Source organism: Sarcophilus harrisii, chromosome 1, assembly GCF_902635505.1.
Source record: "Sarcophilus harrisii chromosome 1, mSarHar1.11, whole genome shotgun sequence".
Classification (NCBI taxonomy): domain Eukaryota; kingdom Metazoa; phylum Chordata; class Mammalia; order Dasyuromorphia; family Dasyuridae; genus Sarcophilus; species Sarcophilus harrisii.
The window spans coordinates 532,746,847-532,774,015 of NC_045426.1; the positions used below are offsets into that span (position 1 = coordinate 532,746,847).

At 33.6% G+C, this 27,169-nt stretch overlaps 1 protein-coding gene across 7 annotated transcripts in view; it reads left to right on the forward strand.

Moving 5' to 3' along the window:
- ATP9B (ATPase phospholipid transporting 9B (putative)) overlaps nucleotides 1–27,169 on the forward strand; it is a 451,952-nt gene that overhangs the window by 389,824 nt on the left and 34,959 nt on the right. For all 7 annotated transcript variants that reach the window (XM_031946730.1, XM_031946732.1, XM_031946731.1 and 4 more), the window contains 7 exons: nucleotides 13,757–13,840; nucleotides 14,598–14,768; nucleotides 17,961–18,059; nucleotides 20,661–20,750; nucleotides 25,107–25,251; nucleotides 25,595–25,659; nucleotides 26,782–26,937. In XM_031946730.1, coding sequence (XP_031802590.1) covers nucleotides 13,757–13,840; nucleotides 14,598–14,768; nucleotides 17,961–18,059; nucleotides 20,661–20,750; nucleotides 25,107–25,251; nucleotides 25,595–25,659; nucleotides 26,782–26,937 — 810 coding nt within the window. The remainder of the gene's footprint in view (nucleotides 1–13,756; nucleotides 13,841–14,597; nucleotides 14,769–17,960; nucleotides 18,060–20,660; nucleotides 20,751–25,106; nucleotides 25,252–25,594; nucleotides 25,660–26,781; nucleotides 26,938–27,169) is intronic.

The following is a 27,169-nucleotide window of genomic DNA, read 5'->3' on the forward strand; positions in this document are numbered from 1 at the left end:
GTTAAGGAAAAATCATGGAATCCACAAAGGAAAAAAAATTATCATGGAGTCAAAATAAGGATTACACAAGACTAGCACCATGTTGAAGGAATATAAGTCTTAGAATACTATTTTAAACAAAAGAGCTGAGATTAATTAAGACCAACGGTATCTTACCCAGCAGAGTTAAGTGTAATCTGAATGGGAGGGAAGGGAGTGAATGGACATTTAACAGATTGAAATACCTTAAGATCTTTGTGATAAAAACAGCAGAACTCAAGGAAAAATTCAATATATAACATAAGCATTATCATTTTTATTTGAGTAGTTTGAAAGAAAGGTTTGGACTGATCCAAGTGTGATCGGGTATTCTAATACTTTTGTGTGTGTAAGGAAGGGTTGAAAGGGGGAAAATTATCTCATACAAATGAGGAAAAAAAAAAAATAGATACAAAAGAAGCTAGCCGGGGAGGGAGATCTCTGAAGCCTTACTCTCATTGGGAAAGAGGGAAAAACATGTGTGTTTGTGTGTGTGTGTGTGTGTGTGTGTGTGTAAAAGCCTTCTAAATTCAGAAATAAAAAAGACAAAGGGATAATGTGAGGGAGAAGATAAGGAAGAGTTTTGGATTCTTGGTGAGGGTGAGTTAAAGAATAAGAGGAAGCAAAGTGAGAAGAGATAGGAACAGGGTGAGAAAAATGGGAAAAATAGAAAGGTGGAAAATATACAAGTAATTATAGTTTAGAATGCCAGTGGGATGAATTTACCCATAAAATGGAAATAGCAAATTTAAAATGTGAATTTAACAATATGTTGCTTTTAGGAAATGCTATAAAAATGAGAGAGTCACACAAACATTAAATAAAGATCAGGAGAACTTATTATATATATATTTTAAAAAGCAGTGGTAGTAATCATGATTTCAGACAAGTTAACATTAAAATAGATTTAATCAAAACACAAAAATAAGGAAACTATACTATGTGTTAGACATATTATTCAGTATTGTTTCAGAGCATCTAAAATAAGACAGTATAAAATACCTGAGAGTATACCTCTCAAGACAGATATCAGAATATGAACTTAAACCAAAAAAATCCATTTTTATACAAATAAAGTTAGATCTAATAATTGAAATAACATTTATTGTTTCTGGGTAGATAAAACCAGTAAAAAATTTTAAATGATAACTTTACCTATGTAATGCCATCACAACTGAATTTTTAAAAAAATTGTTGAACTAGAAAAAATAACAAAGTTCATTTAAAAAACTTCATTCAGCAACTTCATTGAAACAGAGGAGGAAAAGTTATAAATAAAGCAAATTCAGTAATATCAGACTTTAAACCATATTATAAGGTGATGTCATTGTTGAAATGTAAAATGGATGGTTTTGATTATTTTAAATTAAAATTTTCTTGTATAAATGAACCTATAAAGGCAAGAATAGAAGGAATGCAAAAATAGGCAAAAAAACTTTTATAGACCATTTGTCAGAATGTAATTGGATTGGAATAGTACTCTTTTCTTTGGGAGTAATGAGCTGGTTGATGTAGAAAAACATGGAAAGCCTTGGACAGATGAAAGAAGAATGCTATCCATCTTCAAAGAAACAGGACAAATAAAAATAAGCATAGTACAGTTTTACATATATATATGTGTATCACATTGGCACAGGACTGCCCAGCATGGTGTGCCCTTAGTAGAGAAAGTGCTGTGCTTTATGATCAAAGGAGAATTGAATTAGCTCCGAAGAAACATAAGATACGCAGTTTAAAGAAGCCACCCGAAATGTTCAAAGATGTTTGTGTCTCACTGCTTGTTTTGGTCTGATCAGCCACAGTCCCACACTGTAATTTAAATTTAATATAATGATGTCATTTTGATCTTCTTTGAGAAAGAAGGACAACCACCAGTTAATGTATATAAGTGTATATGTATGTGTATTTATAGATATCAATGTATATGTATGTATAATTCATACCTAACTATACTCTTCTTTAGACTGATGGGAAGGATAAAATAAAATGTACAAAACAAAAAACAAAACATGAGGAAGCAAAGAAAAGCTAGACAGCTTTGAAAGTAATGTGTAGTATTATATATGTTTTATTAAAGTGGAAATTTATTGCTTTATAATGAATCATGTTCTGCTATATACATAGCAATTTTTTCTTTTCTTGTTTTGTACTTAAGTTTAAAATAAATTTTAAAACTTTAAGGAAAAAAATGTAGTGCTGCTCATCACATTTTTCCTCTTGAAACTTTCAAGGCTCAAATCATTATCATTATTCTTCTGCTTACCTCTCAATATTTAATGGATTCCTTTTCTTCCTTCTCCATTCTCTAATTCTTATTATTCCCTAAGATTCAATCCTCAACTCTTTTTCTCTTCTTCCTTCACCATTCACATTTCCATTGTCTGACCCTTCCAGTCTATCCTACACACTTGCCAGATTAATCTTCCAAATTCATATCTGATCATTTCATATAACTGCTCTTTGTTCTGGAATTCAGGACTCCAGGTTCTGGCTCCAGCCTAAGGCTCTATTACTTTCTTATATGCACACTAAACTCCAGCCAAATTCTATTATTTCTGAAATAATCCTTGCAGTTTTCTACATCTTTGTAACTTTAATATATGTTTATACCTTCTATACCTTTTTTCATGTTCCTTCAGCTTGGCATTCCAAGCCACCTTTTATGTTTTTCAAAATGCTACTCAACCTACTAATTCATACAATGACACTTCCTCTGATCTCCCAGGCTAAACACATCACACTCCTCTGAACTCCATCCCCATAGCATTTTTTAAAAAAGTTTTTAATAAAAATATATATTTTTCTACCTACCTCTCATTTCCTCCCTACCCATTGGAAAAGAAAAGAAATTTATTTTTGTAAAAAATATGCATATTCAAGCAAAACAAATTCACACAATTACTATGTTGAAAAAAATGAGATACACAGAGAGAGAGAGAATGTGTGTGTGTGTGTGTGTGTGTGTGTGTGTGTGTGTGTATGTATGTATAAGAAAGAGAGAGATTTAGCACTGAGTCCATCACCTCTTTGTTTTGTCAGGAAGTGGGTAAACATCATCATCTAATGGGGTTTTGTTGGTCATTGCATTGATGATTTAAGACTTCTATCTAAAGTCTTTTACAGTCATTTGTTTGTCTTTTCAGTGTTATTATTGCATAAATTGTTCTCCTGGTTCTACTCACTCACTTCACTGTGCATCACTTCATAATAGTCTTCCCATGTTTCCCTGAATGTAATATCCTTTTTGTCATTTCTTATAAAAATAATATTCCTTTGCAATCATATTTTCAGCATTTGTTCAATCATTCTCTCAGTTAATGGGCACCTCCTTAGTTTCCAGGTTTTTGTCAATACAAGAAAAGTTGATAGAAATGTTTGTTTATATAGGAATGCTTTTCCTCTTTTCAAAATCTGTTTGGATTTATTTTTAGTTATATTATCTCTGGATCAAAGAAAATGCACAGTTTAGTTACTTTGGGAGCATAGTACCAAATTACTTTCCAAAATATAGTTAGACCAATTCACAGTTCTACCAGCACCATATTAATGTGCCTGCTTTCCTGCAGTCCTTCCAACAAGGACTGCTTTGGTCCTTTTTCTTTTTTGTCAGCTTTGCCAGTCTTCTGAATGTGAAGTAGAATTTCAGTTTCTTTAATTAGCATTAATAATTACCAGTAAGTTGGAATATTTTTCATATGAGTTTGGGTAGTTTTGATTTCTTCCTTTGAAAAATCCCTTTGACCATTGACCATTCTTCTCTTGGGAACTGGTTCTTATTCTTAAATTTGAATTTATTCCTCAATTATCTTAGAAATCAGTTTTTTACCAGAGAAACTTATAAACTTCTAGGAAGTTTCTAGACTTCTCTTCTAATTTTAAGTCTTGTTTGTGCAAAATCTTAACTTTATATAATCAAACTTTAGGTTATTTTGTTGCTATGTCTCTTGTGGAACTTAGGTTTGGCTGCCTGTCATTGTGATTATTACTCTTTATATCGTTACGTAAAAATCACTTTTAAAATCTGTGTGTCATGATAAAAGAATAATAAACACATAACCATTGACCCTATAGATGTCTACTGTATCTAATAGGAAGAGCTAACACGTATAAAAATGCCCAACAAATTAAAATCATAATGCACTTTCATTTAAAAATATGTATGAATATACTTTAACATATTTAACATGTACGGGAGTACCCACCATCTAGGGGAGGGGGGGAGGAAAGGAGGGGAAAAGTTGAAACAGAAGTTTTTGCAAGGGTCAGTGTTGAAAAATTACCCCCGCATGTTTTGTATATAAAAAGCTATAATAAAAAAAATTGTGATAAAACATTTATATAGATATATAAACATATATATAGATATATAAATTATAATGCAGTCTTCATAAAAACAGATTGAAACATACTAAAAAGTTATCAAAAAGAGTTAATGTGACCACCCCAAAAAATTAATTACCCAGACTTCTCTTTATGGGTGTCTTTACATTTACCTAATCTGATCCCCAGACTATATACCATCTGTCATCATGTCTATACTTATAAAACTTTCTATCTTGATAAATATCTACTGGAGCTTATATTCTCTTGATATAGTCTTAGGAGAACCCAAATCAGCTTTGTGCCACAGGCACCAAATAATGTACAACAAAACAAAAAACAAAAAGATGAAAAAAATGGTAAGCGTTTTCTAATTAATAGATTTTCAAAAGGAAAGGGGCCTTAAAGGTCATTTGGTTCAGTTGAGATATAAACAAAAATAATCCCAACAACAGATCACCCAGCTTATGTACAAGACCCCTAATAATGAGAAACACATTACTTCCAAAGATTGTCCATTTCACTTTGGAATAGCGCTAATAACAAATTTTCTTTGCATGGCTTGTGTGTCTGTAAGTTCCATATAACTCATGTTCTTTCCATCTACTATACCATTTGAACTAGTGGACCTCCATGGATCATACCCTAGAGAATGTAATCCATTCAACTTTGGAACTCAGTCCCAAGTATCCATGCTGTCCTATTTAGTGATTGCATCAATACAAATTCACAACATCAAATTGGTCCAAAATTTCATGTTTCACTTTAGCCATATTATTTTCACCACCAGACTTCCAGGGACTATGCCCTGAAGGATTTAGCCTATTCTTCTTTGGAATTCTCACCCTGGTGTGTGAGTCCAAATTTACATGGTCTCCTGTATTTAACCTTCTTAAGCTATGATTTACATTCCATTTAGGTCATATTTTTGCCATTTGCCCTACTGTCATACCTAGCATGTCCCCATAGATTTTCCACCCCTTTCTCTAGAATCCTTAATCGGATCCATCCTGCCATTAAGAAAGGGCAACCCCCAGTGTATCAGGTTATTACTATGACATCCCAAACCAATAGCTACCTTTATTTGCTATCGTTCCCTATAAGAATGTAAGCTCTCTGAGGATAAGGATTATCTTGCTTTTGTTTCTGTAGCCTTAATATTTAGCACAGTATTTAGCACATAATAATTCCTTTTTTTTTTCATTCATAAATCATTTATTCATTTCAGTTATTCCCCCCATTGCCATTAATGCTGCACTTTGGGAGCAAGCCCATTCCCTCTTTCATATGACAGATTCTTAAACTTCTAGAAGACAGTCCTTGCCAATTTCACCATCAAGTCTTCTCTTTTCCTATTTATACATTCCCAGTTCCTTAAATCAATCCTTTTAACATGAGGTCTCAAGGGACATCACCATTTTGATCACTCTTCTCTGAACATTGCATTTCATCAATGTCCTTCTTAAAATGTCCTGTTTAGAATTGCACACAGTTGTTTTGACCAGGGCAGACCACATCTGTCAAAAGATACTTCTAGATAACTCTCTTAATATAACTTAACTTCACATTGGGTCTAATATTTAAAATAACAAAATTGGACTTCAGTTTTCTTCCAAAACTAGATCTACTATTCTGTGATTATCTTTAACTGCTTTTTAACACTATTGACTCATTTTGAATACGAGGTCCAGTAAACCCACTTCCATTTTTTCAGATGACCTATTATCTACTCATCTATGTCCCATGTTGTGCTTGTGAAGCTGGTTATTTTTTAAACACAGATGTAAGACTAACTTTCTGCCTATTGAATTTCATCATATTAGACTTGACTCAGTGTCAAGATTTTTTTAGGTCCAGTTTAGACATCTGATAGGTCAATCATCACCCTCAGTGTTGTCATGTGCAAATTAAATGGGTATGCCATCTTTGCCTTGCAAATCATTAGTAAAAATGTGAAAAAGCACAGGACCAAACAGATTTCTGAGGCATTCCACTAGAAATTTCCTTAACATTAAAGTATTATTCAGTTCCTAATCACCTAATTGCACTCTATTGTAGCCCTATTTTCACCATCTTTTTCATAAGAATAGTTTGAAAATTTTTGTCAAATTCTTTACTAAAACATAGGTAAATTATGTTTTCAGCATTCTTCTCAGCTCCCAGTCTAATAATTATACTGAAAGGTGGGGGTGGATGGAAATAAAATTGGTCTTCATGTCCTGTTCTTAACAAAACTCTGCCAAGTTAGCTCTTTGTGCTCACCATTTTGTTTTCTAGATGTTCACCAATCACCCTTTAATAATAACATTGAGAATTTTTTTTTAACTTTCTTTGACATTTTAAAAGATCCATTATTTCACAAATATGGCTATTTCCTCCACCAGTTCAGATTACAAATACACTATGATTCTCATTTAGTTCACTTTAGTGTGATTCTTCTGCAGTTATGACCCTCCTGAACAGATTTTCCTTGTTTGTTGTTGTTTTAATACATCAGGAATACTAATGTAATATCAGGGTATCACTTCTTAAAAGTACATATTAACTCCTTAAATTAATCTACTTATTCAGTGGTATATTTATTGAACTGCCATAAAAGTATTTTATAAGGATTAAAAAAAAAATTAACAAAATCCATTTGGTAGAACAAAAGGTCAAGAATATCAAAGGAGTTGATGAAAAAAATATGCAAAGGACGACAGTCTAGCCCTACCAAACCTAAATCGATATTATAAAGTGGTAGTCATCAAAACCATTCGGTACTAAGAAACAAGATGGTGGATCATTGAAATAGGTTAGGTACAGAAGACACAATAGGCAATGACTCTAGTAATCTACTGTTTGATAAACCCAGAGACTCCGGCTTCTTAGATAAGAACTTAGTATTTGACAAAAACCTGCTGGAAAAACTAGAAAACAATATAGCAGAAATTAGGCATAGACCAACAGTTAATGAAATAGGTTTTTTAGTCATAAAAGGTAATACCATAAGCAAATTAGGAGGACAAATCTTTTAGAAAGAGGAATTTATGGCCAAGCAAGAAATACAGAACATTATGAAGTGCAAATTGGAGAATTTCTATTACATTAAATTAAAAAGGTTTTGTACAAACAAAACTGTGCAACCAAGGTGAGAAGGGAAGCAGAAAGCTGGGAAACAATTTTTATAGCCAATATTTCTGATAAAGTCCTCATTTCTAAAATATGTACAGAACTGAGTCAAATTTATAAGACTATAACCAATTTCCCAGTTGATACATTGTCAGAGAATATGAACAAGCAGTTTTTAGGTAAAGAAATTAAATCTATCTATAATCATATGGAAAAAATACTTTAAATCACTATTGATTAGAGAAATAAATCTATCAGATTGGCTAAGATTACAGAAAAAGAAAATAAATAATAAATGTTGGGGAATATGTGAGAAAATGAGGGCACTAATGCACTATTGTGGAGTTGTGAACTGATCCAAGGAATCTGGAGAGCAATTTGGAACTATGGCCAAAGGGCTATAAACCTGTACAGACCCAAAGGACTATAAAATTATGCAGACCCTTTGATCCAGCACTGCCACTAGTGGGTCTATATCCCAGGGAAATCAAAAAGGAGGGAAAAAGACCCACATAACAAAAATGTTTGTAGCAGCTCTTTTTGTAGTGGCAGAGAATTGGAAAATGAGTATATATGTAACAATTGGGGAATGACTGAATAAGTTATATAGTATATGAATATTATTGTTAATGATAATGATGAAAAAGCTGATTTTAGAAAGATCTGGAAAGATTTACATGAACTGATGTTGAGCAAAACAAGCAGAACCAGGAATACATTGTACACAATAACAGGAAGATTGTGTGATATTCAGCTGTGAAAGATTTGATTCTTTTCAGCAGCCCAGTGATCTAAGGCATCCCAGTAAACGTTGGAAAATGCCATCTGCATCCAAAAAGAGAACTATGGAAATTGAATGTAAATCAACATATGCTATGTTAACTTTTTTTTCTTTTTCTTTGTGTTTTTTCTCTCATTTTCTTTTCCTTTTGTTCTGATTTTTCTTTTCCGTGATTCATAAAGATGTGTATTTAAAAAATTAATTGTACATGGAAAAAAAGAAAACAACCAAATTAACCAGAGAGAGAGAGAGAAATAAGGTCAAGGTATTGAAAAGTGATTCTTTAATGATTCTCATTAAATATGAAAACTTAACTAGTCAGTGCTAGCTTTTGAGGGCATATCCTGTTAGAATCCTAATGTTAACTCAATGGAATTGATAGAAACAATGCTTACACCTTTGAGAGTTCACACATTCGCCCACACATTGGAGTTCACAAGTCGGGAGATATCCAAGTTTACACCTCCCACAATCCCATTCTCTCAGAGGAGGAGTCAACCTTTGGGTTCACATCTTTAAGAGATCATATATAAGAAGCTCTCAGTCTCAGCAAAAGTCAGTTGGAAATTGAGAAGCCAGGAGTCAGAGTTGAGCTAGAGGCAGAAGCTGGAAGAGCTAAAAGACAGGCTGCAAGAGCTCTTGGAACCAAGGAGGGAGATAGGCCTCTAAGAAAATTAACCGGGCTATTTTGGAAGAGACAATAAAAGATTGGATTTTAACTCCTGGCTATATTTGAGGTGATTATTACTTGGAACGGAAACTAAGGCTGCCTCCAGAAACGTCCCCAAGAGAGACCCATCCCAGAGAGAACCATCATATTTTTAGAAAAAGAAGAGAACACTACATATCCCAGTAAAACAAACTCTGTTAGTTGTATATACTAAACAACAACAAAAACCTGTGCACACCCTTTGGTCCAGTGATACCATTTTTTTGGTCTGTAACCCATAGAGTTCATTAAGAAGGGGAAAGGATCCATTTGTGCAAAAATATTTTTATAGCAGCTCTTTTTTGTGATCACAGATTTAGAAATTGAAAATTGCCCTTAAATTGGAGAATAGCTAAACAAGTTGTAGTATATGAATGTAATGGAATACTATTGTTCCATAATAAATGATGAGCAGATAGATTTCAGAAAAACCTGGAAAGACTTACATGAATTGATGCTGGGTAAAGTGAGCAACCAGGAGAACACTGTACACAGTAATTGCAACATTGTGTGATATTTATGATAGACTTAATTTTTCCCAGTAATACAGTGATCCAAAACAATTCCAAAAGATTTGTGATGAAAATGGATGCATCCAGAGAAAGATATATGGAGACTGAGTACAAATTGAAGTATGCTATTTTCACTTTTTTTTTAATTTGTTTTTTCTTTTCTGTAGTTTTCCCCTTTTTTTCTGATTCTTCTTTCACAACATGACTAATATGGAAATATGTTTAACATGATTTTACATGTATAACTTATATCAGATTGTTTGCTGTCTTGAAAGAGAGTTTAAGGAGATAGAGAGAAAAATTTGGAACTCAAAATCTTACAAAAATGAATGTTGAAAATTATCTTTACATGTAATAGGAAAAATATTAAGTGGGAAAATAAAGTATATGTTAATGTAATCTTGAATCATAACATTTGCAAAAGTATTTAGAATGAATTCTCAATAAATCAGCATAACTCAATGAAACAGAAGTTCATTGCCTCAAGCCTGGACTATTATAGCAGCCTTGTGGTGGGTCTGTTTGCCTCAAGTCTCTCTGCACTCCAATCCATCTTTCATTCAGCTATTAAAGTTAATCTTTTTTTTTTTTTTTTTTTTTTTTGGCAGATCAAAGTATATATATATATTTTTTTTTAATTTCTTTTTTCATTTTATTTTTGTCTTTTGATCTGATTCTGCTTTCACAACTGTGACTTTTATGGAAATAAGTTTTACATGATAACATACATATACATACATACAGACACACTACATTATCTATGTCAGATTACCTACCATTTTAGGAAGACCTGCGAGCCCTCCTCCCCCTTTAATAACCTTTATGTCTATTCTTCCTCTGTACCTCATTTGTATGACATAATTACTGTTTTTGCCTTAACTCTGCCTCAATCTTTATTTTGAACTGTCCATGTTGTTGATGTCAATCTTTTTTTTTTAATAATTATAACTTTTTATTGACAGAACCCATGCCTAAGTAATTTTTTACAACATTATTATCCCTTGCACTCACTTCTGTTCCGACTTTTCCCGTCCCTCCCTCCACCCGTTGCCCCAGATGGCAAGCAGCCCTATACATGTTAAATATATCACAGTATTTCCTAGATACGATATATGTGTGCAGAACCGAACAGTTCTCTTGTTGCACAGGAAGAATTGGATTCAGAAGGTAAAAATAACCTGAAAGAAAAACCGAAATGCAAACAGTTTACATTCATTTCCCAGTGTTCTTTCTTTGGGTGTAGCTGCTTCTGTCCGTCCATCAATGATCAATTAAAACTGAGTTAGATCTCTTTGTCAAAGAAATCCACTTCCATGTTGATGTCAGTCTTAAACATGTGCTATAAAATTATTTTCTTAAAGCTAGATCTGATCATATCATCCATGTGCTCAATAAACTCCAGTGGCTTTTTGTCTCCCGGAGCAAATACAGAGTGTTCTATTTGGTATTCAAAGCCCTTCATATGATAAATTCTGACAGACATAGCTCTTTTCAACAAAGAGATGATTCAGGCCAGTTCCAATGATCTTGTGGTAACGAGAGCCATCTACACTCAGAAACAGGACTATGGGAACTGAGTATGGATCATAACATAGCATTCTCACTCCTTTTGTTGTTTGTTTGCATTTTGTTTTCTTTCTCTTTTTTTCCTTTTAATTTGATTTTTCTTGTGCAGCAAGATAATTGTATAAATATGTATGCATATAGTGTTTCTACTGGGCTTATACCCCAAAGAGATACTAAAGAAGGGAAAGGGACCTGTATGTGCCAAAATGTTTGTGGCAGCCCTGTTTGTAGTGGCTAGAAGCTGGAAAATGAATGGATGCCCATCAATGGGAGAATGGTTGAGTAAATTGTGGTATATGAATGTTATGGAATATTATTGTTCTGTAAGAAATGACCAGCAGGACAAATACAGAGAGGACTGGTGAGACCTACATGAACTAATGCTGAGTGAAATGAGCAGAACCAGGAGATCATTATATACCTCAGCAACGATACTGTAGGAGGATGCATTCTGATGGAAGTGGATTTCTTCAACAAAGAGAAGATCTAACTTTGTTTCAATTGATCAAGGATGGACAGAAGCAGCTACACCCAAAGAAAGAACACTAGGAAATGAATGTAAACTACTTTCATTTTTGTTCTTCTTCCCGGGTTATTTATACCTTCTAAATCCAATTCTCCCTGAGCAACAAGAGAACTGTTCGGTTCTGCACACATATATTGTATCCAAGATCTACTGTAACCTCTTTAACATGTATAGGACTGCTTGCCATCTGGGGGAGAGGGTGGAGGGAGGGAGGGGAAAAATCGGAACAGAAGTGAGTGCAAGGGATAATGCTGTAAAAAGTTACCCTGGCATGGGTTCTGTCAATAAAAAGTTATTTAAAAAAAAAAAAAACCTCAGTCTTTATTAAAAACAAAACAAAAAAAAGTATGATATATTGGATTTAACATATATTTTTACCATGTTTAATATATATTGGATAATTGCCATCTAGGGGAAGGGTTAAGGGGAAGAGTGGGAAAAATTGAAATACAAGGTTTTATAAGGATTAATGTTGAAAAATTATCTATTCATATGTTTTGAAAATAAAAAGCTTTAATTAAAAAAAAAAGCCCTTCATAACCCTAACACTCTAATATGTCCAATGTTTTTACACCTTACCTTCTAGTCAGATAGTCCTCAGTCCAATGACATTAACCCTTCTGACTGTGTTTACTGTAACTGGACTCTAACATAGTGATGTCATCTTGGTCCTCTTCAAGAACAAAAGACAATGACCAACCAACCAGCCAAACCAACCATGAACAAAACACTCCATCTCTTGCTTCAGGCATTTTATTTTCTCTTTCTGTCCTCCATGCCTAGAATGTTTTTCTTCCCCCTGACTACTGACCTCTATGGTTTTCTTTAAATCCCAACTAAAATTTTATATTTTACCAGAAGTCTTCTATAATACCTCTTAATTTCAGTAACTTCCCTCTGTTAATTATTTCCTATTTATTATATGCTCAACTTGCTTTGTATATGTTTGTATACTTCCCCACTAGATTGTGAATTCTTTACCCTCTAATTATTTTTTAATGACATTTGCAGACATTTATTCCAAAATAAAAATTAACAAAGTTAGCACTATGGTATGGAAGTGACTCTGAACTCCTGAAAGATTTGCCAGTGAATACATAAGCTATGATAGGTCATTCCTTTTGGGGGTGTGTGTAGTCAGTTTATTTTTAATATACATTGCTTTATGAATCATATTGGGAGAGAAAAATCGGCAAGAGGGAAAAACCATGGGAGAGCTTAAAAAAAAAAAAAAACAGAAAAAAGAAGTGAACATAGTCTGTGTTGATTAGTTCTTCTTCTGGAAGCGGATGGCATTTTCTGTCCAAAATCTTTTGGGATTGCTTGGGATCATTGAACTACTGAGAAGACCTAAGTCTTTCATAGTTAATCATCGCACATTCTTGCTGTTATTGTGTACAATGTATTCCTGGTTCTGCTTGTTTCACTTAGCATCAGTCCAAGTAAATCTGTACAGGCCTTTCCATAATCAGCTTATTCATTATTTTTTATAATAATATTCCATTACCTTTATATACCACAACTTGTTTATCTATTCCCCAAATTATGGGCATCCATTCCTTTTCCAGTTCTTTGCTACCACAAAAAGAGCTGCTACAAACATTTTTGCACATGTGGGTCCTTTTCCCTCCTTTTTGATTTCCTTAGGATATAGACACAGTAATGGCACTGCTGGGTCAAAAGGTACGTACAGTTTGATAGCCCTTTGGGCATAGTTCTAGATTGCTCTCCAGAATGGTTGGATCATTTCACAACTGCACCAATACTGCATTAGTGTTACAGTTTTCCCACATCCCCTCCAAAATTTGTCATTATTTTTTCCTGTCATGTTAGCCAATGTTAGGTGTGAGTTGTTTTAATTTGCATTTCTCTAATTAATAGTGGTTTGGAGCATTTTTCACATAACTATAAATGGCTTTTAATTTCATCATCTGAAAATTGTCTATTCATATCCATTGACCATTTATCAGTTGGGGAACCCCATAATTCTTAATACAATGTGTTATGCTATTATTTTGTTGAGCGAATGAATGAATAAGAAGGGAATAGCGATAATTAAGAGCCTATATTTATCTATGTATATGTGTGTGTGCATGTGCATAGGTGCCACATATATGAATTTAAGTAGGCAGATTTTAGGGCAAATAAGATTTTTTTTCTGGGTCACAAATCACTGGGGTTACAAAACTCCTTTTTCCTTTTTTTTTTCCCAGTGTGGTAATATGGCACGAGAAGGATTGCGTACTCTTGTTGTTGCCAAAAAATCATTAACAGAAGAACAGTATCAAGATTTTGAGGTATGTGACTTTTAATAATTAATTCTTCCTAGTTTCACTGTATTATTTACATACTTTATTAAAATCAAGAACTAGATGAGGCAAGAGCTTATTATTTTCCTTTAAAATTGCAGTTAAAGACTTGAGCCAGTGTAGTATCTTCACTCAAAAGCTATTGTTAGTATCTAATCCTATAACTCAAAACATAAGCAGTATAGATGATTTGTCCTATTACAGAGTGTTCATGCAAGATTAATTGGAGATTATATCCTAAAAGCTGAGGTATCTGATTTGTTGATAAAAGTATGTGTTCCCACAACTTGGGATTTCTTTTTTCCCAGTTTGAGATACATAGGCTAAAAGCCCTTTGAACTCTTTCTCTATATACAATCAAGCCCAAATCATATTTGCCTTAAAAAATTTATCCTTAGGAATATGAATCATAATCATTGTTGTTGGAATGGTCCAGTTCATTTATCCTTCACCTCTACAACTTCCATTGCCAGGTTAGCAGGAGTCAGTGCTTGTGAAAGGACCAGATGACATTCTTACCTTGAAGAATGTAATCTTCTTAGAGGGCATGGAGGTTACAACTTACTTTTGATTGCCATATTACTCACACCTATAACTATACCAAGTATTTTGTGCTAATGATGAGCAACTGCTACAGAGTCATTTTCAGTTTTTGATAAAGATCATAATCTTCACAAAGTCAGTAAATTGTGATAGATTCAATTTATGAATTGTGATGAATAATAGCCTCTGTTCTTGCCCCCAGAATCGATACAGCCAAGCCAAGTTAAGTATCCATGATAGGACACTCAAGGTGGCTGCAGTTATAGAGAGTGTGGAGAGAGAGATGGAGTTACTATGCCTCACTGGAGTGGAAGACCAGCTCCAAGCTGATGTTCGACCAGCACTGGAGATGCTGAGAAATGCAGGGATCAAGGTGCTGAAGGTTTCTCTGCTCTTGTGAGCCTGTGCAGAATTTTTAAGTTTATTGAACAATACATGAATACAGTGAAAGAGCTTGAGTCTTGAAGGTGGATATAGATACTGAAGAGCAAAAATCCCAGGATCATAAGAGTTAAAGCTGAAGCAAATCTTAAGAGATCTCAAGACTATATAGACTAGTGCTAGAATCCAGACATTCCAGTCCCTTACTTTACAGATGAGGAAATCCTAGATCCCAAGAAGCTAGGAACCTTTGTTCAGGTCACACATAGAAGCAACAAACTGAGAGAAGGTTGATGAACATAGCGATCAGGAGATTTTTGTTAACTTTGAAGAAACAAAGGCATTTGGAATCTAGATTACAAGGCATTACAAAGTAGGTGGGTAAGAGGAAAGAACTATTTCTAGGAGAAATCAAGGTCACTATCCTGAATGGATGGCAAGGCCATTCCTTCTAAGTCTCCTTTTCAGGCTCATTATCAGTGCTATACTCCTAATTGAAGTTCTACCTTAGGCTTTATTACTCTTATCTCCTTGTGGGAAGGGAAGAGAAGGGAGAAGAAAACAAGAATTTATTAGGTGCCTACTATGTGCCAGGCACTGTATTAAACGCTTTAAAATACATATGTCCTTTATCTGTTAGTAATCTCATCAGTTCTTTCGAGTTAACCATCTGTATGCCTATGACTCATAGTGTATATCTCTATTCCCCCAATCTCTTGTAAATTTCATTGCCACATCTGCAACTGTTGGACATTTTATTCCATAAGCATCTCAAAAATCAGCAAGTTCAAAACAGAATTCATTATCCTTTTCTCAAAACTCACTGGTTTACCAAATGTCCCTACCTCTACTAAGCATACCACCATGCTTCTAGTCTCACTGGTTCTCTCTCATATTTGTTGTCATTTCTTACTGTTCAGTTTCCCTGAACTCATCAAATTTTGCTATTTCTTTCTCCAGGATTTCTCCCATCCCTTCATCCTTTTCACCACTCACATAACTACCAATTTAACTCAGCCTTCATATGTTACCAGTGACCTAAGTACACAATATACACAGTATCTTAAGCACAGGTCTAACCATTTTACGCCCCAACTCATTTTACTCCAGTCACTCCCAATTGCTCTAGGATAAAACAGAAATTTCTGTTTGACATTTACAGCCCTTCACAGCCTGACCCCAATTTTTCTAGACTCATTATAAATTATTCCCTTGCCTGTACTTTACAGTTCAGGCAAACTTGCCTTTTTTGTTCTTTCCCTTACAGCACTCAACTTCCTATACTTTGCACTGGCTCCCTCCAATCCTTCTCTAGTGCCCTGCCTAGAATTCGCTTCTTCCTCACTTCTACCTCTTAGATTCTTTTGCTTTTTTTCAGGACTCAGCTTAAGGGCCACCTTTTATAGAAAACCTTTATTGGCCTTTCTTGTTACTGATGCTTTCTCCTTTCCCCAGACTATTTTATTCTAGTGAAACTGATTTATCTATGTTTCTTCCCCCATAAACTCTTAACTTAATGGCAGGAAGTGTTTTACTTGTGTTTTTATATCCCAAATATAGTTCCTGGAATATGTAGGTGCTTAATAAGTGATTGTTGATTAATTTGTTCAATCAAAGATTTTTTTTAGCATGGGGCACAATTACCTTCTTTCCCAGTAACATGGAAAGGAGCTAACAAAAAGACTGAAAATGAGAGGGGTAAAAGCTCCCAGGAAGCATAGGAATATAGGTGAAATAGGTACAAATGAAAAACTTATCCTGGAACTCCCTCCTCCTCAAAGAATGGAACCAAGATGAGTTCTTCAAATCACCATTTATTAATTGAGTGCTTACTCGGACATAGCACTCTGCCAGGTACTTCAGGTGATGTTACTTACTTAATATGATATTTGTCCTCAAAGAACTGCTGCCCAGAGGAAGAAAACAGACAACATACTGAAAACTAAGGAGCAATAAATGCTTTAAAAAACAGTTCTAGAAATTGCATCTAGTATTAATTACCAGATGAATTATACAAGTTGTGATTACTATGAAAGTTTATTAGCTAGAAATAACTTGAGAAAAGGAATGAAGTCAGAGTATATTATTAGAATCAATCAAACAAACATGCTGAGGATACAAAGAAAGGACACAGTCACTGCCCATTTGTATCTCTCTCCACAGTAAAAGAAATTGTAAGTTAATGAGAGATAGTAGAAATGATTGAAGAAGAATAATTTTTTTCATAAGAATTTATTTTATAGCTATGGTAATATATGTCTGGTATCTGGAGTCCATTCTTTCTGAAGTCAGAGATAGTCTTCACCAGGTATTCTGCAGAGCGATGAATTTTTTGGCCACAACTACTCTCAAAGAGCATCTTTGAGCAAAGGGATTATTGGCACTTATGAAATTATAGATCCTTGAAGTATAGAAGTGAACTTGTTGAAATCCAAGCTATATATTCAGCTTTTCTGGTTTTTAGTGTATATGGGTGTGTGCAAAATAGCTGAAAGAATGAAAGGATCCAGGATTTCAGATATTAGTAATAGACATTTCTGGAACATACTAAGGCTGTTTATTAGTACAGTATTTCTGACTATCACTTTGACTGAACAAGGAAAAATTCATTCAGTTGTCAGCATATTTCCAACATCCTTTAGTATCTCATATAAACTCTCCAGATATTTATTAGTTTTACACATGACATGTTAAAAATTCATGTGAAAAAATTCATCACACTGCAGCTTACCTGGTGAAGACTGTCTTTGACCTCAGAAACATTCTCTCTGTTAATTGATTTTTGGGCAGGTTGCTTAATCATCATCATGGGCTTCAGTTTTCTCCCTTTGTAAAAATTTCATTTTTAAAATTCTTTGAGTCTATGATTATCATATTTTGCTTACATGATTTTATAGATAAGTCCTTTTTTAAATCTCTAAAAAAAGTTTCTTCTCACATTAGAATCCACTATAAAGAATCAAATAAATAAATCAAATCAAATAAAAAATAAAGCATTTTGTGCACTTGTAAGCTATTGTTTGTATTTACTTACAAGCTAAAATTAGTCATATACCTACTTCCTATATTTTAATTAGTATGGCAAAAACATTTCCTTTCCTCTACTGCCCCTCTTAAGCTAGGCTAGCAAAAAAGGAAACTGGTATAAAGTTCTTTAAATTTATCTGCTTAAATTGTTTCCTAGATATGGATGCTAACAGGAGACAAATTGGAAACAGCCACCTGCATTGCCAAAAGCTCTCACTTGGTATCTAGAACCCAAGATATTCATATTTTCAGACCTGTAAGTATATTTCAAAATAATTTGAATTGGATCTTGTGTCTCAGCTAAAATTGTCATATTATTCTTTAAGAATACATAAGTAGTAATTTACTAAACATTGCATTTCTAATTAGAGAAGAATATCCAATGATTACAATCTTTTTTGTCACTACTTAATTTATAAAAATCTTTAGAACTGTCTATATCAATTCAAGGTAGATTTTCTGCTGAGTGTGTTCAGTGATCCTACAAAAGACGCTTTTTCAAAACATTGCCCCAAACACAAAATAGGAATGCTTTTAATCTATCATTTTCAGATCAAATGTTTTTTTCTTAATTGTCTCTTAAACGAAATTAGTAGAGGCAAACTGAATTTATGTGTATACTGTATTATTAGTTATGACTAAATTTAATTCAAACAAAAAATAAAGATTTCTTGGGTCTTGATTGATGGTGGGAGAACAGACATTATATGTCTGTGTCTGTTCTAAATGAACCACTTGCACCTACAGAAATAATTATTTGAATATAATTTACATGTAAATGTAGTTTGTTGTGAAGCATCCGAATAGCAAATTAGGCCCTGCAGACTACTATTTGCAATTAAATTATTAATGCTTCTGATAAAACTTGAGATCAATTTTTGTTGACTTTTCGGTGTTATAGCACCACAAATTGTTTTCCAGATCTGTTTTGAATTTGTCTTTTTTTCATTGATATTTTCAGAAATATGGGGATGTATGAGTGAGAATTCTTACTTTGGAGCACATGAAGGTTAAAATTTTCTAGGATTTCATAACTGTCATTCATGTGTCACTCAGTGTTTATTCTGACATATATGGGGGAACCTAATTAATAGGTTTAATTGAATTAATTGAAATATTCTGTGTTGCTGTTATATACAAAAGATGATAAAATTCAAAATTATAACCTATATATTTGTCTGTTTTGAAGTACTAAATCACTGACAACACTGTATCCTTTCTTTTTTAAAAATAAAGCTAAGCCCAGGGTTGAAATAAAGAAATAGTTTAATAGAAATGTCTTATATTTATATGTAGTGGATAAAGAGAAGTCTCACAAAGTCTGGGCACAAATTTTAGAATGAAAATATCTGAGTTTTAATTCAAGTTCTTTTGATTACTGGCTGTGTGGCTTTATGTCAATAGCCTTATGACTAATTCTTCTTAATTTATAAAATCTGTACCAATCTTATTCACACAGTTATGACTGATTCTTCCTAATTTATAAAATCTGTACCAATCTTATTCACAGTTATTTTGACTGATATTAACAATATTCTTATAATAGTAAGTCTCATTTCCATAGTGCTTTAAAAACTTTCTTCACAATTGCCCTATTTCATTCTGTAGTGCTAATATAACTGTTAGCATTATTATTATTATTATTATTATTAACATTTTAAAAGTAAAGAAACTAAGATTTCAAACATGTTAATTTTTTTTTTGTCCAGAGTGACTCAGCTATAAAGTGAAAGAGCCAAGACATGAACCTATGTCTTCCCAGTATATTTCTGCCTTTCTAAGGCAATAGTTGTTCATACAAAGTGCTGTATCTTTGCAATTTAATGTGTAAAAAGATTTGCACTTTCATTAGAATGAGTACTTCCAGCTCCAATGCATGGCTTTGTAGCATAATTTAACTACACTTTTCAGCCTTAGAGATCAGAAACTTGCAGGCCCTCATTGGCCTCAGAATTGTAGCTTTCCAGCTTGGCAGTAACTGCTGACACTTTTCATTCAATGCTATAGAGAATGCTAGCTTCAGAGGTCTTGAATTCAAGTCCTATTTCAGATTATAGAATTTACATAACTGTGGTCTGGTTCCTGTAAGAGGCAGTTAGGAAGCACAGTAGATAGAGGGCTGTGCTTGGAGTCAGGAAGACAAATTCAAATCTAGCCTTGACACTCACTAGCCTTGTGACCCTAGGAAAATCACATGACCTTTGTGTGCCTCAGTTTCCTCACCAGCAAAAAGGATATAATGACAGCACCTTCCTCCTTAAATTGTGAGGATCAAATGAGGTAATAATTGTAAAGTGTTTAGCATAGTTGGGTACTTCATAAATGTATTCCCTTCTGTTTCCCTTCCCTATCTTATCTTAAGGAGATATCATGGCAAAATACCAGATGGTAGTACATGAAGATTTTCTAATACAATTCTGAATCTTTTCATCTCAGTGGACCTTTGAAATTTCTAATATGCAGATTTTCATTTACATTAATCTCTGAGTTTAATCTCTGATCTTTTTTGTGCAATGTGGGATCACTGCACAAAAAATGGTCAGTATTAAATAAGTCAATATTTATTCCCAGCAGAAAAAAGTATAAGAAAATGGTAAACAAATTAATATCCTTAAATGTATCATTTTGGTTTTAAAATAGCTATTTTGTAGTAACACTATAGTGTTCTGTATAATATATATTTTAGTAATTTTAATATTTGTATAGCCCTTGTCTTTTTGAATATTTTAAGTATTTTGTTATAATTGTACTCAAATGAGTGGACTATAAAATTTATTTTTAGATTTTACAATTTTACAAATTCATTAATTTAGGTTGAATTTTATTGTACACAAACAAATTACTCTCTCATATTAAGGTAACTAATCGGGGAGAGGCTCACTTGGAGCTGAATGCCTTTAGAAGAAAGCATGACTGTGCCCTAGTCATAGCTGGAGACTCTTTAGAGGTAAGTCAGAACTAAATTAATCTGGGAACCCCCTTCTTTCTTAGTTGATGATATTTTGGATTCAAATAAGTTCAATGGCTCATTGTAACTAATATTTTAAAATTTCAGAAACTTATTAATATCAGAAAAAAGCAGCCTAGTATAGTAGATAATGACTTCAAGGTCCATTCTGACACATCACTTAACTTTTTAATATTTTCAGCAATATTCTATTGTGTACTGTATAGAATATAAATTCTAAATTGTAAAATGCAAAGAAGCTGCAGACTAGGCTCTGCAGCAATCCTCCCAGTCCTACTTGCACTGTCAGGTATATAACTCCTAAGAGAGCAGCTGCCACTTTTCCTCTCAGAGATCTAGAAATATCTCTCAGAGGCTCGGGGTGGCTTTCAAATGCTTTAGTTCATTAAGCCCACCAGTATACACCTTGCCTTGATTTGAGGTTGATATCATTTGGTTAGCCTGACTTAGCTTTTAGAAATCATTATGCTCTTTGACAGGAGAGTCTGGATGAAACAATTTCCAAAAGATTTTCCCAGGACTCTGCAGAGAAAATTGGACTCAAGATGAGAGCACACAGAGCAAGTAGGCAACTCTCAGATGCCTGCTGGACATAGCTTTTTCCTTTTCATAAGTTACACCACCAAGTTCCCCCTAGGTATCGTGTCGCTTCTGTGTTTGGCTCCTTGTCAAACTTTGAATCCGCTTTCCCCTTTATATCTGACTTGGCCCCTCAAACCTTCACTCCTGAAACCACAGAGATGAGGGCATAACCTAAACCTCAAACCTAAAATCCTTGAGGATTACTCCTTAGAGTGGAGAAGGGGGAGAGAGAGGAGACCAGGACTGAGGTGGAAGTGTTCCCTTCTCTTCCCCCTTCCCAGATGGGTGGGAAAGGAGTTTGCCAGAGTATCACCGAGGTACTAGATGCTTAATTTGGTTCTTGGTTTTACACAAGCCCTGATCTGGTTGTTTTTCTTTCTTTTTTTTTCTTTTTATTTAACATCTACTGGTCATCCCACCATCCCGGGGAGGGGGTGGGGTGTCAAGAGGTGAAAAATTGGAACAAGAGGCCCGGCAATCGCCAATGCCGCAAAGTTACCCATACATACAACCTGCAAATAAAAGGCCATTAAATAAATAAAAAAAAAAAAGAGAGAAATATGGGTTACATAAAATTAAGATGTCAAAAATTTAAAAAATAATAGCACTCACTTCTGTAGTTCTTTAAGATTAAAAAAAAAAAAAAAATGCTTTCCTTACTAGAAGTGATCTGGTTGTTTTTCAAAGTCTAAAGACTTCCTGTAACACCTAATTGATTGAGATGCCTTGATTGAGTGAAAATATTCAGGCCTCATGTTCACACCTCTGATTGACTCATTTACATGTGAGAAAGTACTAGAGGTTAGTTACTTTAAGTGTAAGAATTTGATAGGATTGACTCCAGCAACCCCTATCTTTATAAAAGTACTGACCTGAACTAGTAGGAGGAGTTCCTTATATCCCTGAAATTAAGTTCTTATTCTTATTAATAGAATGTATTTGATTACATTATCTAGTAGTCTAAAGAATTCTATAATGCGTAGACCATTTTCAATTTTACTTTGTTACCTGAAGCCTTTTTAAAAAACCTGACCTAATTTATTTTAAGCTCTATTTTGTGAACATATATCAGCTATCATATTTCCCAGAGGTCTTTCACAGTGTATAAGAATAACAAAATGTCCTGAATTTTCCTCCCTACTCACAATCCTTGGAATAATATTCCCCACCATTCAAAGGAGAATACATTTAAATATTCTCATCTTTGGAGAGTGAGGGGTAGGGAGCAGATAGCAAAATATAACAACCTACAATCAAGCAATATCTTAGGGATTCATGATCTATACCATGCCATGACAGAGATTGTAACCTGGTAACCTGAAAAGTAATAAACATTCTCACACTTGACTATCCTTGTCTTTGGACACAATTCTTTTCCTTAATGGACCTTTAGCTATCCAGCTTTCTCCTCCACTGTTTTCTTCAGTTGAAGTAAACAAATCTTCATTATTACTCATAGTTTTGAATTTTTTTAAAAAATAGCATGGAATACTTAAAAGCTTTTCCAATTCTGGTACTTAATTTTTTTTTTTTTTTTGTCAGAGCTTTCCAAAATTCATATGGTTCTCACCATGGTCTTCTGTAGCCCAAGGTCACTTCAATTCCATAAGAAATCAGAGGAGAACTTTAATATACCTATCTAGCTCAGATGTTAAAATAAAAGATAAACTTTTCTTGTAAGTGAATTCACACACATGTATCTTAGAAACTGCCCAGCAACATATCTACTGAATAGGAAAATTTCCACAGCTTTACTACTACCTTGTCCTATCCAACCTACTTTCTACGTCTCCAGTATATCTTGAACCATAATCTTTATTTTCACTCCTGATCATGTTACCCAAGGCTTTAGAGAATATATAATCTTTGTGTGAGGGAGGGTAATCCACCTTTTACTCCTTATTACTCATATAAGGACTTCCTTAATATCCGCTTACATCCAGTAGACTGCTTACTAACTTAATAGGCTAAATATATGCCTTTAATTACTCACAAATAACATATATATGTGTATATATATATATGTATATATATATATACATATATATACACACACACACATATATATTTCAAATTGATAAACTGCATGTTTCATTAATAGTCCAAAATTTCATCTACATCCAAAATTTGAGATGATATGATTTCCTTGAGGACAGTAATGGTATTCTATTTTAACAGTATTCACTCATAAAACTAGGGCTTATATGCCCCAACCAGTGTACTTTTAATGAGTATTTAGCCAGGAGACACAACTAGCTCTTGGTAATGCCATATGTACTAATATGGCATAGTAAAATGAATAACTACAAAATCTTTCCTACCATAAACCTACATTACACTCTCCAACAAATATTCAAATGAACAAAAAAGAATCAGATTTATGTAGCAGATATTGTGACAAAGGCCATTCAACTCTAGAACTGGAGAACTTAATGTTTTTTCCTCTTGCGGAGTTATTATAAAGTTCCCTCTTTTGGTGCAGTCTCTGTTGGGTAAGCTTCAAAACTGAGTCCCAGGGTGTGCTTCTGTTTGTAGTCCAACTTACTAGTACTTTTCATGAGTCCATATCCAGCCTTTTTTTTTTTTGTAAGAGATCACATTCTTTGAAGCTTCTTCTTGGAGTCAGGAGTGATTACCTCTCTGTTTTGTCGTCTGTTTGGAAAGCATATATGCCTGTGCTCTGGTAATTTTTGGCTTGGACTTTTTCCAATTTACTCTCCAACTGTTGGCTTAGGAGTCTCCAGCTAAGTGAGTGTTTTGCTGTTAAATCTTATAGTATGTAGTAGGCCAGGAAAGAGAAAGTAGTTAGACTGCCTTGTGCTCTCCAACAACCTTTACTATTGTCAGGCTGAACTCTTTAATGCTTCCAGGTGCTGGCCAATTTTCAACCCAAACAATTGCTTTGCCCTTTCCAATTTAGGCAAAGAAAATGGTCCATACTTCATAAGAAGGTAGCAGGGTGCTAATATTTTGTTAACACATAAGGTAACATCATCTATGATTATATCCTGTGATTACATCAGCTGAGGTGAGGGGTAGGGAGTAAGTAGTAAGAGATGAATGCCCCTTACCTGTAAAATTTATATTTATTCACAGTGTAGCTATTAATACATAATGCTGGCATCACATGCATTTAGTATTGTGGAATTTTGATTTTGGTATTTTTGTTGTTTGTTTTCCAGTTGTTTCTGGAAGTTCTAAGTACTTTTATGTCTCTTACTAGATCTTACATTATTCATTTCTAACTTTTGGACAATATAACCTTTTTATACATGGATTTTTTTTTAATTACATTTGGGCTTAGTGGGTTTATAGATCATAGGCTATAGTATAAATATTTTTGGAGGATTAATAAGGGCCTAGCTGTATTTTTTTCTCCTTATAATTTTTCTTCTTTTTTTGAGGAGGCAATTAAGGGTAAGTGACTTGCCCAGGGTCACACAGCTAGGAAGTGTTAAGTGTCTGAGAAAAAATTTGAACTCAGGTCTTCCTGACTTCAGGGTTGGTGCTCTATCTACTGTGCCACCTAGCTGCCCTCTATATCTTCTTTACTCTGTGTTTCATCTTAATTAAAATATCTATGTTTCAATCAGTCATTTTTATAAAACAGTTACCTAAAGAATGCAAATAAACCACATCTAGAAAAGAATAATGACATTCTTCTGTTGTTTTGTTTTATCAAGTTAAACAGAACTCCATATTAAAGTTATTCTAGAAAAAAAAAAAATATAATGAAAAAAATTTCTTTTCTAGGTTTGCTTAAAATACTATGAGCATGAATTTGTAGAGCTGGCATGTCAATGCCCTGCAGTAGTCTGCTGTCGCTGCTCACCAACACAGAAAGCACATATTGTTAAATTATTGCAGCAGCATACAGGCAAACGTACGTGTGCAGTAGGTAAGTAACTTCCACATTCACTATGCCACTAACCTTATTTGAACAATAACAAAACCAATAATAGGTCAATAGATGGCAATAGTGAGTATCATTCATAAATGAAATGCAGAAAGTCCCATCTAAAAATCTTTGTGATATATCAAATTTATAAGCTACTCACTTTTAGAAGCATAGTATTTTTAGATAAAGAGGTATCTTAAAAGCTATAAGCAAAATTGAATTTAGTTTCCAAATTTAGATTAGTTTATCTGCTTCTAGAAATTACGTATTTGCAGTACTGAATAGGAAAAGAGGGGAAAATGGCAATGAGTAGCTGAAAATTATAGTTTTTATTTCTTCTTAGGTGATGGAGGAAATGATGTCAGTATGATCCAAGCAGCTGATTGTGGAATTGGAATTGAAGGAAAGGTATTTTCTTATGTTCACATCTTGACTTAGATTTCTTTTATAAACTTTATTTAACAACTCAAATTCAGTAGTGTTCTTTCTTTTCAAAAATGCTTAATATTTTAGTTGTTGTTTTGTTTGTTTGTTTGTTTTGTTTTGTTTACTGGTGTTACATCTTTCCCTGTGCTAGCATAGCTTTCATTCTTGGTTTCTTTTTCCTATATCTCATACAAAAAGTACCAATTTAGAACTTTGGGATATATAAGCTCATATGTTTCCTTAGATTAATGAAAATCTTTAAAATTTGGAGATTGCTTTAACTAAACTCTTTAAGATATATACAAAAGAGGTTCTTAACATGAATATTAAGTATTCCTTGTTATGGAATATTGTTGCTTTATAATAAACAATCAGCACGATGATTTCAGAGAGGCCTGGAGAGACTTACATGAACTGATGCTAAATGAAGTGAGCAGAAGCAGGAAATCATTGTACATGGCAACAAGAAGATTATACAATGATCAATTCTGATGGACATGGCTCTCTTCAACAATGAGATGATTCAGGGCAGTTCCAATGCTCTTGTGATGAAGAGAGCCATCTACACCCAGAGAGAGGACTGTGGGAACTGAGTGTGGATCACAACATATCATTTTCACTCTTTTGTTGTTATTTGCTTTCCTTTTATTTTCTTTTTCATTTTTTCCCTTTTGGATCTGATTTTTCTTGTGTAGCAAAATAATTGTATAAGTATTCATGAGTATATTGGATTTAACATATATTTTTACCTTGTAAGAAAAATATTAAGTATTCCTGGACTCTCCAAATTTATTGGCTGTGTATATATATATCCAACTATGAAGTATCTACCCCCACACAACATATATTCAAAAAATATATTATTGAGAGAATTGAATTATATGATTTATAAGCTATTCTTTAGCTCTAATCATTCATATGAATATATATGCATATATATATATACATGTACATGTATATGAAATATACAGATATGTATTTATATATTGAAAATATATTTCAAAATTTTTATCTAAGAATTAAAAAGTGTTTTGGTTTTTTTTAATATGATACTTCTAAGTTATATGGCATTTTAAAAAGGACTTTCTTTTGTTTTCATTTAAGGAGGGAAAGCAAGCTTCTCTGGCAGCAGATTTTTCCATCACACAGTTTAAACACATTGGCAGATTGCTAATGGTACATGGCCGAAACAGCTACAAAAGATCAGCAGCACTTGGTCAATTTGTCATGCACAGGGGCCTTATTATTTCCACTATGCAGGTATTTAAACCTTTTTTATTTTTGGTGTACCCACAGAGGGGTATAGCATTTAAAAAGGATTATAAATGTTACTACAGAGTGCTTGATTGTTCCATTTTATTTTATTTTATTGGATTTTAATTAGATTTTAATAATAAGGCACTCTGAGAAGCCTGAATGAAGAATAGTGTAAATGTGACTTACTGAAAACTCAGTTGTTGTTTTCTTTTTATTATTTATTGTGTTCTCTCTT